The 13123-nt window shown below is 41.8% G+C and overlaps 1 protein-coding gene across 4 annotated transcripts in view; it reads right to left on the bottom strand.

Annotated features, from left to right (window-relative positions):
- Positions 1-9668: 9668 nt before the first annotated feature.
- MTDH (metadherin) overlaps positions 9669-13123 on the bottom strand; it is a 74954-nt gene continuing 71499 nt past the window's right edge. For all 4 annotated transcript variants that reach the window (XM_032248518.1, XM_032248510.1, XM_032248517.1 and 1 more), the window contains 2 exons: positions 12651-12807; positions 9669-11383 (listed from right to left, as the gene is read on the bottom strand). In XM_032248518.1, coding sequence (XP_032104409.1) covers positions 11313-11383; positions 12651-12807 — 228 coding nt within the window. In that variant the 3' untranslated portion in view covers positions 9669-11312. The remainder of the gene's footprint in view (positions 11384-12650; positions 12808-13123) is intronic.

A 13123-nucleotide genomic window follows, 5' to 3' on the forward strand; every position in this document is an offset into this window, starting at 1 on the left:
TTGTATACAACCAAATATAGCCATCTTTTCTTTTCTTTCTTTTTCTTTTCTTTTCTTTTTTTTTTTAGATAGAGTCTCACTCTGTCACCAAGGCTGGAGTGCAGTGGCATGATCTTGACTCACTGCAACCTCTGCCTCCTGAGTTCAAGTAATTCTCGTGCCTCAGCCTCCTGAGTAGCTGAGACTACAGGTGCATGCCACCACGCCTAGCTAATTTGTATTTTTAGTAGAGACAGGGTTTTGCCACGATGCCAGAGCTGGTCTCGAACTCCTGATACCATGATCCACCTGCCTCAGCAAAGTGCTGGGATTACAGGCGTGAGCTACCATGCCTGGCCCCATCTTTTCTTTTATAGCTTCTGGGTTTCTAGCCTTGGTTAAGAATCTCTCTCCTTCAAGTTCAATGGAGCTTAAAGGAAAAAATATTATCTCCCTGACCCCTAGGTTATACATATAGTTTCCTGTATTATCTTTAAAGTTTTTTTTCTTTTTTCTTTTTTTTTTTTTTTTTTTTTTGAGATGGAGTTTCGCTCTTGTTACCCAGGCTGGAGTGCAATGGCACGATCTCGGCTCACCGCAACCTCCGCCTCCTGGGTTCAGGCAATTCTCCTGCCTCAGCCTCCTGAGCAGCTGGGACTACAGGCACGCGCCACCATGCCCAGCTAATGTTTTTGTATTTTTAGTAGAGACAGGGTTTCACCATGTTGACCAGGATGGTCTTGATCTCTTGACCTCGTGATCCACCCGCCTCGGCCTCCCAAAGTGCTGGGATTACAGGCTTGAGCCACCGCGCCTGTCCTGTTTTTTTTCTTATATGTATGATAGTGGCCCAGATTTTTTTTCTTCCAAATAGGTAGTGCCAGTACCATCTATTAAGTTGGTCACTACTTAGTTCAATTACTTCTGTTTTTGTTTATTTTTATTATTTTTTTTTTGGAGCTTGCATGCCAAGTTCAATTACTTCTCAACTAAAACACTACTTAAGTTGTATACAAAATTCTCATCTATTTCTGGATTCTATACCCTGGTTCTCCTGACCAATTTAACTATCCCTTTTGTTGCGAATTTATAGATTCCATTGGTAGAGTGCACATTAATTGGGTTTTAGCTGTTCAATAAATATACATAAATATATGTATATTTTAAATATATAAATATATAAAAATATATTTTAATATATATAAATATATACATTTATACACACACACACACACACACACACACACTTTTGAGACGGAGTCTCACTTTGTCGCCAGGCTGGAGTGCAGTGGTGCGATCTTGATCTCGGTTCACTGCAACCTCCGCCTCCTAGGTTCAAGCACTTCTCTGCCTCAGACTCCCAAGTAGCTGGGACTATAGGCACGTGCCACCACATCTGGCTTTTTTTTTTTTTTTTGAGACGGAGTTTCGCTCTTGTTACCCAGGCTGGAGTGCAATGGCGCGATCTCGGCTCACTGCAACCTCCGCCTCCTGGGTTCAGGCAATTCTCCTGCCTCAGCCTCCTGAGTAGCTGGGATTACAGGCACGTGCCACCATGCCCAGCTAATTTTTTGTAGTTTTAGTAGAGACGGGGTTTCACCATGTTGACCAGGATGGTCTCGATCTCTTGACCTTGTGATCCACCCGCCTCGGCCTCCCAAAGTGCTGGGATTACAGGCTTGAGCCACCGTGCCCGGCCCTAATTTTTGGTATTTTTAGTAGAGACAGGGTTTCAATGTGTTAGCCAGTACGGTCTCAATTTCCCGACCTTGTGATCCACCCGCCTCAGCCTCCCAAAGTGCTAGGATTACAGGCGTGAGCCAGCACGCCCAGCAAGTATATATATATTTTTTGTGATGGAGTCTCCCTCTGTCACCAGGCTGGAGTGTAGTGGCACGATCCTGATGCACTGCAACCTCCGCCTCCCAGGTTCAAGTGATTCTCCTGCCTCAGCCTCCCAAGTAGCTGGGATTACAGGTGCACACCACTATGCCCAGCTAATTTTTGTATTTTTAGTAGAGTTGGGGTTTTACCATGTTGGCCAGCCTGGTCTTGATCTCTTGATTTCATGACTCCATCTGCCTCAGCCTCCCAAAGTGCTGGATTACAGGTGTGAGCCACTGCACCTGGCCCAATAAATATATCTTGAATATCCTTTCCATTTGGAGTTCCCCAAATTCATTCTCAGTCTCCCTCACTGCTTGTCACAGACATGAATATGACCTAGCCTCTGCGAAACACTAAGAAAGGAGCGAGGACAGGGAGTATGCCTCAGCAGAATCCAGTTTGGCAAGCAGGGTGGAGTGGCATCCAACTATTCATCATCATCATCAGCAGCAGCAGGGGTGGAGCTGCTGTCCCAAGCATCCTCAGGAGCTGATGGGTGGATTGTCTTTTCTAGAGCAGATTCTCAAATGGCTAGGTGTTTCTCTCTCTTTTTTTTTTGAAACAAAATCTTGCTCTGTCACCCAGGCTGGAGTGCAGTGGTGTGATCTCGGCTCACTGCAACCTCCGCCTCCCAGGTACAAGTGATTCTCCTACCTTAGCCTCCTGAGTGGCTGGGATTACAGGCATGTGCCACCACACCTGGCTAATTTTTTGTATTTTTAGTAGAGATGGGGTTTCACCATGTTGGTTGGGCTGGTCTCGAACTCCTGACCTTGTGATCCACCTGCCTCAGCCTCCCAAAGTGCTGGGATTACAGGTGTGAGCTGCTGCACCGGGTCAGGCGTTATTCTTAATGGTTTAAGGGCCTGGATCTCTGGTCCTTCTATATTCCTTTCCAGCTTGAACTAGCCAGAGCAGATTCTGGGTTATACAACAAAGATTACTTACTGATGCAAGCTGTTTTATATTTTATATTTTATTCTGATATTTTATTCCTGAGACTAGCCCTCTCCTCCTTCCCACCACTGCCCACTATTTTTTCCTTACTTGATCTTTTTCAGATTATTTATCTGAGACAGAGTCTTGCTCAGCCATCCAGGTTGGAGTGCAGTGGCGTGATCTTGGCTCACTGAAACCACTGTCTCCCAGGTTCAAGTGATTTTCCTGTCTCAGCCTCCTGAGTAGCTGGGATTACTGGCACTTGCCATTATGCCTGCTAATTTTTGTATTTTAGTAGAGATGGGGTTTTACCATGTTGGCCAAGCTGGTCTTGAACTCCTGACCTCAAGTGATCCACCTGCCTCGGCCTCCCAAAGTGCTCAGATTGCAGGCGTGAGTCACTGCGGCCAGCCTAAATTATTTTTCTTTTCTTTTTTTTTTTAAGATGGAGTCTCATTTTGTAGCTGGGCTGGAGTGCAGTGGCGTGATTTTGGCTCATGGCAACCTTTGCCTCCTGGGTTCAAGTGATTCTCCTGCCTCAGCCTCCTGAGTAGCTGGAACTACAGGTACCTGCTACCATGCCTGGCTAATTTTTGTATTTTTAGTAGAGATGGAGTTTCACGGTGTTGGCCAGGCTGGTCATGATTTCTTGACCTCGTGATCCTCCTGCCTTGGCCTCCCAAAGTGCTGGGATTATAGGTGTGACCCACTGTGCCTGGGCCTAAATTATTTATTTTCATGATCTTTGAGGTATTTTAAAAAATTTCAGGCCTGGCACAGTGGCTTGTGCCTATTAATCTCAGCAGTTTGTGAGGCTGAGGTGGGCAGATTGCTTGAGCCTAGAAGTTTGGGACCAGCCTGGGCAACAAAGCAAGATCCCATTTGTATAAAAAATATAACTATCCTAGTGTGGTAGTGGTGGTGCCTGTAGTCCCAGCTACTCAGGAGGCTGAGGCAGGGGGATCGCTTGAGCCCAGGAGTTTGAGGCTGCGGTGAGCTGTGATTGTGCCACTGCACTCCAGTCTGGTAGACAGAGGGAGATCCTGTCTACTAAAAAACACGGCCAGGCCCAATGGCTCATGCCTGTAATCCCAGCACTTTGGGAGGCTGAGGTGGGTGGATCACTTGGCTAAAAAAATTAGCCAAGTGTGGTGGCATGTGCCTGTAATTCTAGCTACTCTGGAGGCTGAGGCAGGAAGATCACTTGAACCCGGGAGACAGAGGTTGCAGTGAGCCAAGATTGTGCCACTGCTCTCCAGCCTGAGCAACAGAGCGAGACTTCGTTTCAAAAAAAAAAAAAAAAGGCTGGGCATGGTGGCTCACGCTTGTAATCCCAGCACTTTGGGAGGCTGAGGCAGGCGGATCACTTGAGGCCAGGAGTTTGAGATCAGCCTGGTCAACATGGTGAAATCCTGTGTCTACTAAAAATACAAAAAAATTAGCCAGGTGTGGTGGCAGGCACCTGTAATCCCATTTACTTAGGAGGAAGAGGCAGAAGAATCACTGGAACCTGAGAGGCAGAGGTTAGTGAGTGGAGATCATACCATTGCACTCCAGTCTGGGCGACAAGAGCAAGGCTCCATCTCAAAAAAAAAAAAAAAAAAATACTGGTAATCTCACTATCCTGTTACTAATAATAGCTCTTGCTGTTTGCCACAGACCTCCTTTGGTGTCTGTCAAGTCTCCAGCCCCAGAACAAGCCTCACAGAAATCCTCAAAGTGCCTACAGGACACTTGCTGCTTTTTTATTTTTTTAATTTATTTTTAATATATTTTAATTTAAAATATAAATTTAAAATTTAATTAAATTTTAACATATTTTATTTTTAATTTATTTTAAATAAATATAATTATTTTTTAAAGATGGGGTTTCACCATGATGACCAGGCTGGTCTTGAACTCCTGACCTCAGGTGATCCACCCACCTCGGCCTCCCAAAGCGCTGGGATTACAGGCGTGAGCCCCCGCGCCCGGCCTCCACTTGCTGCTTTTCTGAACTGGGAAAGCTGCGTAGAAATGACATCTATGGCTGGGCACAGTGGCTCACACCTGTAATCCCAGAGCTTTGGGAGGCTAAGTTTGGGTGGATTACCTGAGGTCAAGAGTTTGAGACCAGCCTGACCAACATGGTGAAACCCTGTCTCTACTAAATATACAAATATTAGCTGGGTATGGTGACGCCCAGCAACTCAAGAGGCTGAGGCAGGAGAATCACTTGAACTTGGGAGATGGAGGGTGCAGTGAGCCATGATTGCACCATTGCACTCCAGCTTGGGTGACAGAGAGCGAGCCCATCTCAAAAAAAAAAAAAGAAATGACATCTATTGCGTGATCTATCTGCCTTTCTCATGGAAAGGCTGCCATGTAGAGTTGTGCACTATACAGCTTGGGGCATCATTCACATTCATAGTCATTGTGCCCATGTGTAGTTATTAAAACACTTTCCCAACAAATCAGTGAAATGTCTTGAGGGAAGAGAGGCAATGAAGTTGCCATGAAACCTTTCTGAGACCAGGCTAGATGCTTCCTAGGACCGTAAGCCTCTGTTGGTACCAAAAAGGACCTATGCCAGGTGAGGTAGTTGGAAAGAGTCATTTTCATCCAAGCCTTTCCCCTCTAATCCTGTTACCAGACAACAAGTCAAGCCGGTTCCCATTATCCCCCTGTAAAGTTCTATTTCTTAAGTAATGTTCTATTTCTTGAGCAGAATGGTGGTTTCAGACGTGTTCATTTTATTATGTTTTAAAACTTAGGTACATGTTACATATATTCATTTTAAATGCCTTGATACAAATAAAAAAGGAAAGCACATATATACAAATAAGAATGCTACTGTCATGGGATAACCTTGAACCTGCTTAAAGTTTTCTCAATTAACTTATTCACAAGCTTCAGTACTGTAACTATTAGCTGGCAAACATCTTACAACACGCTATATACATGTCGTGAAGCTAGGGTTATACATCATTGTTCTGTTAGAGTGCTCAGGAAGATTAGAACAATAGTAATGCCTTTTCCATGGTTTAAAAGATTACTTTATATACCAGGGTGATTCTCTTACAACTTGTTAGAATCTGTACTAGCAGTATGCACAGGCAGGCTACTAAGTTTCTCTCAGCCTGTCTCTAGAATTTAAAGCAGTCACTGAGCAGCAGCAATTTCTTCTAAAATCTATTATATATAGACTGGGCATAGTGGGTCATGCCTGTAATCCCACCATTTAGGAGGCTGAGGTGGGAGGATTGCTTGAGCCCAGGAACTGGAGACCAGCCTGGGCAACAGTGAGACCCTGTCTCTAGAAAAAATATTATCATATAGAAGTTGGAATATTATTAGCTGCTACACTAAGCAGCACTGAACAGCCTTCCACATTTCTGCTCAGTTGGAAAAACACTTGACCTCAAAAATGATGCTTTGGTGCAGGAGACACACAATGTATGTCAACTCTGACAGAGACTGTTAGAGGTGCCCATTGTCTAATTCTCTTCTTCCTTAGTAACAGAATCCCAAGATGTTAATTTGGCCCATGGGAGCCCAGACAAAATATGACTTCCCATCTAGCTACATAGCTAGTGTGACCCAGCAACTGTTTGAAATTTCAGTTTATATAGGGTGTAGAACTTCTAGGAAGTGTTCTTGGGGTGGGAGTGGTAATCCCTCTTTCAGCTGGCTCAAATGCTGATAGGAAGTTTCTAGCTGGAGCAGCTGTCTTCAAGTAAGAATTGAAAGCCACATGTTGGTCCAGTGCAGTGGCTCACACCTGTAATCCTAGCACTTTGGGAGGCCAAGGCAGGAGGATCACTTAAGCCCAGGAGTTCAAGGCCAGCCTGGGCAACATAACAATAACCACATCTCTACCAAAAACAAACAAAAAACGTTAGCCAGGCATGGAGGCGTGTAGGTCTATAGGCCCAGGTACTCTGGAGGCTTAGGTTAAAATGGGAGACTATAGCTTGAGCCTAGGAGTTCCAGGCTGAAATGAGCTAGAACGGTGCCACTTCACTCCAACCTGGTCAACAGAGTGAGATCCTGTCTCATTAGAAGAAGAAAAAGGCCAGGCGTGGTGGCTCATGCCTGTAATTCCAGCACTTTGGGAGGCCGAGGTGGGTGGATCACCTGTGGTTGGGAGACCAGCCTGACCAACATGGAGAAACCCTGTCTCTACCAAAAATACAAAATTAGCCAGGCATGGTGGCGCATGCCTGTGATCCGAGCTACTTGGGAGGCGGAGGCAGGACAATCCCTTAAACCCAGGAGGTAGAGGGTACGGTGAGCTGAGATGGAACCATTGCACTCCAGCCTGGGGAACAAGAGTGAAACTCCATTAAAAAAAAAAAAAAGCCACAGGTTGAGAATGGGGAGGAAAAAAATAGACAGAACCTGGATCCCTGACCCCGCATATCATATGGGCTCTGGATTGCCTTCCCAGAATTTTATATGCAAGAGAAACTTTTTTGTTTTTTAGTTTTTTTTTTTTGTCAAGATAGGGGTCTCACTATATTGCTCAGGCTGGTTTTGAACTCCTAGGCTCAAGCAATCCTCCTTTGTTGGTCTCCCAAAAGCTTAGATTACTGGCATGAGCCACCGTGCCCAGCTGAGAAACAAAATTCTATCTTGTACAAGCAGCTATTGTTTGGGGACACAGCTGAACCCATACATACAAACTAATGCATAATGCCAGGCTTCAGTCTAATTTCCCTAACTGAAAAGGCTGATACAAATAACATATTACACCTGTGGCAGGCAGTTACATCTACTGCTAAAATGACATGAGATAGATGTTTTCTGTAGAGAACATTGTGTGTCACAAACAGCGGCATTTTCAGCAACAAGTAATTGCCTTTACACTAGCTTAAGATGCAAAATAACTGGCAAAGTCCCTTCCCACAAGAGAACTGTAACGAGCAATTTAAACAAATCAAAAATGGCTTGTTTTATTTACAATACTCAGTGCATCTTACAAATAACATATTTGCATTCCCTAAGTCTTTTGGAAAGTAATTCCAGTTTGTGCAATGAGTTTACAGGAAAATCTTAAGATATCTACTAGACATCTTAAACCTAAAACTCTAAATTTTAAAAGATATTTTACACTATAATAGAAGACTGTTTTTAATTAAGAAAAACTAAACTCTGTAAATATTGCCCTCCAGTATCTTTAATGCAAATATAAACCAGATTAGCCTATGAAATAAGACAATTAGATTTGGGTGAATTATTCTGACCTCTCCTCCCCAATAAAATGCATGCACAACATGGTAAATTACATTAATCACATTTTAATACTTTTTTTTTTGGACTCTCTCAACTGTTGTTTTGCTCAATTGGGGTGCAGATAGGTAGGATTCCAGTCTGGAGAAACCCTAAACCACTACACTCTGCCCCAGAGTAGGAAAAGATTTTCAGTATGTTTGTGGAGACAGGCAGGATTAAGGAGCCTTTTGAGTGGCTTCTCTAGGACATCTTACTAGCTATCATAAACAAGGTTCCCCTCCAGGCCTGATAAAGCCTGAAGAGGTTAGTTATTTCCCTACTAGTTCAGGATCCATCTTATTCATGCCACCAGATAACAGGCTCTCTCCTCCTGCTCCTCCCTGAATCACCACCTGCATTTTAGTGCTTTCTGAATTGATGACAGAAACCGAAGTTCCTGTTCAGGTCCCAGAAACTGTTTTTTTTTCTTTTGAGATGGAGTCTCGTTCTGTCAAGTGCAGTGGCGAAACCCTGGCTCACTGCATCCTCCACTCCCTGGGATCAGGCGATTCTCCAGCCTCAGCCTCCCTAGTAGCTGGGATTACAGGTGCCTGCCACCACACCCGTCTAATTTTTGTATTTTTAGTAGAGACGGGGTTTCACCACGTTGGCCAGGCTGGTTTTGAACTCCTAACCTCAAGTGATCCACCCGCCTTGGCCTCCCAAAGCGCTAGGATTACAGGCGTGCCACTGTGCTGGGCCCAGAAACTCTTTTTATGTCACATAAAGATCTATGAATCAAGGTAAAGGGTAATTAAATTATCTTAATTGTGACAGATTTTGCATCTCATGCATATGAAAGAGAATATAATTAATTTTATCATTTATATAGCTGCCATCTTTTTCTTTTTGAGATGAAGTCTTACTATTTCGCCCAGGCTGGAGTGCAGTGGTGCGATCCCTGCTCACTGCAACCTCTGCCTCCCGGGTTCAAGCAATTCTCTGCCTCAGCCTCCTAAATAGCGTGGATTACAGGTGCCCGCCACCACGCCCAGCTAATTTTTTCATATTTTTGGTAGAGACAGGGGTTTCACCATCTTGGCCAGGCTGGTCTTGAACTCCTGACCTCGTGATCCACCTGCCTTGGCCTCCCAAAGTGTTGGGATTACAGGTGTAAGCCACCATGCCCAGTCAGCTGCCATATCTTAAAACATAAAGTCCAAGTCCTAGCTCTTGAGCCACAAAGAAGAAACAGAGGTATCTCTACACTGGATCCACCTCAGCTTAGCAATGCATCTCTGCATCTCCACAAGACACTTCTCAAAAACATCTGGTGTCTTTAACATCTGGCATAGGTGGTTGAATGGGGAGATACTAGGCTGCAGAAATAAAGTCAACGTTTGACATAGTCAACAGAATATTAAGATAAAGAAATGGTGAGGTAGAGTTGAGAGAGTTCAATTATATTGTTGAGCACAGACCATTTGGCACATTCTAAAATTAGATTCCCTATCAAATTCTCCTTTGTGGTACCTTTACAAAGTGCTGACACCTTAGGAATCCTCTAACACCTATGTAAAGCTAACAGAATAAAGTCATTTGAAGAAGTCCATCCTTGGCTCTTTAGCTATTGTCTACCCCCATATTGAAGCAAATAAAAAACAATGCTATCCATTTGCTAAATTTATTTAAACAAGTCAATTTAGAAATACCATAGAATTAAACAAAACTTCTGACATGTAAACATACTGCCATGTTCCTGAAACAGATGTTAACACCTGATAAAAGTTAATAATCACTTGTTAGGAAAGCTGTCCATTAATAAGGCCAGTCTTCAGCAAAAGTAAAACCATTTTCTTTCTTTAGCTTTCCTGGTCTGAAAACGCAATACTATTGAACCACAATCAAATATAATGACAACATTGGATGGACAGATCAGTACCATTGGTTACAGCTGTTAAACAGTTTCATTCTTGGCGCCACATAAAACAATTAAGCCAATCACATCGAATAAATCATGGCTTTTTTTTCTTTATCACAATTCACTAAGTGATGTTAATTATGGTCCTTGTCAAACACGTTTGGTAAAGGCTATTTACAGTGTACATGGCTGAGCATGCACTATTTATAGTTACAAAGATACCTGCCAGTTTTTTACAAGAGAATTACACAGTGCCTGAAATGGTGAAACATCTCACACATCATTTAAATCAATTTAATTTCAAGCAGGAAACGTTCCTTATTTGACCACAATTGCAATAATTACATGAAAATTCTTATAAAAACACGAATCCCCTTCAAGAAATTGATGCATATTCTACACACTACAGGTTAAGGCAGTAAAAAAATGTATTCCTGATAACTGGAGGTCTTGACAATGTCAATTAAAGCTGTCTGACTCTAGTTTTTCATTCTCCATCATATACCAAAAGTTTGTGAATGGTTTCATTTTTAAAGTCAAAAAAGTACTAGTAACTAAGAAGAATTGAAGCTGGAAAAAAGTAATTGCTAGGGAAAGGAAAAATGTAAATTGGATTTTGCCTGAAAGTTTTCAAATCATAAACAACAGCATTATTTATGAGTCTAAGCCTTAAATGTATAAAACAAATACATATAGTTCACTTTTCTTAATTTAAAATATACTGTACTTTGAACAATTCAAGTAATGTAAGACTATCAAAAATAACTTCATAAGCCATACAAGTGTCAACTGCATTTTCAGTATTTTAAGAACTTTTTAAAAATTGTAAACTAAACCATGACAGTTTAGTTAAACAAATGATAAATGACTTTATTTGCACTTGTGATTTCTTTAATACAAATTGCTACCAACAAATATGTAAAGATATGGCAGGTTATGCATTTGATCAAAGCACTTTGATTTAAGCATAAAACAGATTCAAATGTTACAAGTTCTGTGCATAAGATCCAAGGAATTGCTTACTAATTTGTAGGCAACCCTCTTTCTAATCAGAATCCTTTATTCCACGGCTGCAGATGAGATAGGGCACAATCTGTTGTAAACAGGGCACTGTTGTAAAACCAGGATAATATTCTTAAATTAAGATCGTTCTTGTTCAATTAAAAAGACTTTCCCAAGTGTCTTCCATCACTGAGTATATTCTGCTGACCTCTTAATTTCATAAATTAACTTTCTTTTGATTCCATTTTTATGGTGGTTGTGTCTGCAGTTTTGTTTTAAAAATTGGTTTAAATTTATATAAAACTCTGTACATGTTCACAAATTATTGCATAAACAGCATAATCTTCAAGACAGTGTTTGCAAACACATGTCCAATTCAGGAAAAAAAATTTCACGTTTCTCGTCTGGCTTTTTTCTTCTTTTTTATTTGTTTGGGAGATTCCCAGCTAGTTTCAGACTTGGCTAAAAAGAAAAAGGGGGGAGGGAACAAACAAAAAAAATTAGGAGGACAGTAAATACTGCCACATCTCAGTAAGATACAAGTAGTAACTATGAAAAAATGCTTTAAAATACTCAAATTTTATGTATAAGTTTTCAAGCCCTTGTTACATATTTTAAGTTATTCTATGCCTTCCTCCCTCCTTTCCTTTCAATGGTATTATTAGGTTGAACTACATGGAACTACTGATATTCAACCAGTTTTGACCTAAAAAAACTGTTATTTAATATGGCTCAACCTAACTAATGAAAGAGGAAAACGGGCAAAATAGATACTAAAGGTAGCTGAAGACAGTAAAGGAGGAAAAAAAAGCAGAGAATAATTTGTAGCCTCAAGAACATGTGCAGAGAAAAAGGGAGGGATCAGACAGGCAAGCAGGTAGGCATGAAAAGTTCCCCCTCTCTGTTCTCAGCAAAGTCTTCTCTCTTTTAGAGACAGACAGGCAGACTGACTATTTATTTATTGAATCTCGTTCTGTCACCCATGCTGGAGTGCAATGGCACAATCTTGGCTCACTGCAACCTACACCTCCTGATTCAAGCAATTCTCCTGCTTCAGCCTCCTGAGTAGCTGGGATTACAGATGTGTGCTAGCACACGCAGCTAATTTTTGTATTTTTAGTAGAGATGGGGTTTCGCCTTGTTGGCCAGGTTGGTTTTGAACTCCTGACCTCAAGTGATCTGCCCCGCCTCGGCCTCCCAAAGTGCTGGGATTACAGGTGTGAGCCACCGCGCACGGCCTCCTTCAGTTATTTTAACAACTTGGCCTTTACAACTGAAGTACACAAACATCCAAAAAATTCAGCATTTTAAAGGAAGAAAGGGCTACTCTTATTAATCCATTAGACTTTTTTTTTTTTGAGACAGAGTTTTGCTCTTGTTGCCCAGGCTGGAGTGCAATGGCGTGATCTTGGCTCATAGCAACCTCTGCCTCCCAAGTTCAAGCGATTCTCCTGCCTCAGCATCCTGAGTAGCTGGGATTACAGGCACGTGCCACCACACCCAGCTAATTTTGTATTTTTAGTAGAGATAGGGTTTATTCATGTTAGTCAGGCTGGTCTTGAACTCACGACCTCACGTGATCCGCCCACCTCAGCCTCCCAAAGTGTTGGGATTACAGGCATAAGCCACTGCACCCAGCAATCCATTAGACTTTTAACATCAGAGCCTTAACACAAGAAAAATGTAAACAGAAAAAACGTCAAAGAAACAAAAAATGAGGATTACTTACTCTGTGAAGGAGGCACACTATTTTGCTTGGTATTTGACTTGGATTTATCTGTCTCTTGTAGTATCAGTGGCACTTGGGAAGAGCTCTTGTCAGAATCACTTTTTGATAAGGTAACAGATGGCTCGGTAGACGTAGCAGGTGGAAGAGTCTTGATAGGCTATTTTGGGGAAAATATCTCAGATTTTTTGGTGAAATTTTCAAATAAAGTTTAAATATCACAGTAATATCAAAAGGTTGTTTAGCAGCAATTCAATACTAATATGGTTTCCAGATAAGCAATGTAACTCATACCTGTCCTCTAGTCATATAGCCAAATAAATTATAACCTATAATATTTATGAATATATGTTGAGATAAAAATGAAGGTATAAAATTATAAAATGTCTACTGAATCTCAAATAGGAATAATTCAATTTTCTTTTTTTTTTTTTTTTTGAGACAGAGTTTTGCTCTTTTTTACCCAGGGTGGGGGT

The sequence above is a fragment of the Sapajus apella genome, unplaced genomic scaffold, assembly GCF_009761245.1.
Source record: "Sapajus apella isolate SASKATOON/1434 unplaced genomic scaffold, GSC_monkey_1.0 scaffold3, whole genome shotgun sequence".
In the NCBI taxonomy this organism is placed as follows: domain Eukaryota; kingdom Metazoa; phylum Chordata; class Mammalia; order Primates; family Cebidae; genus Sapajus; species Sapajus apella.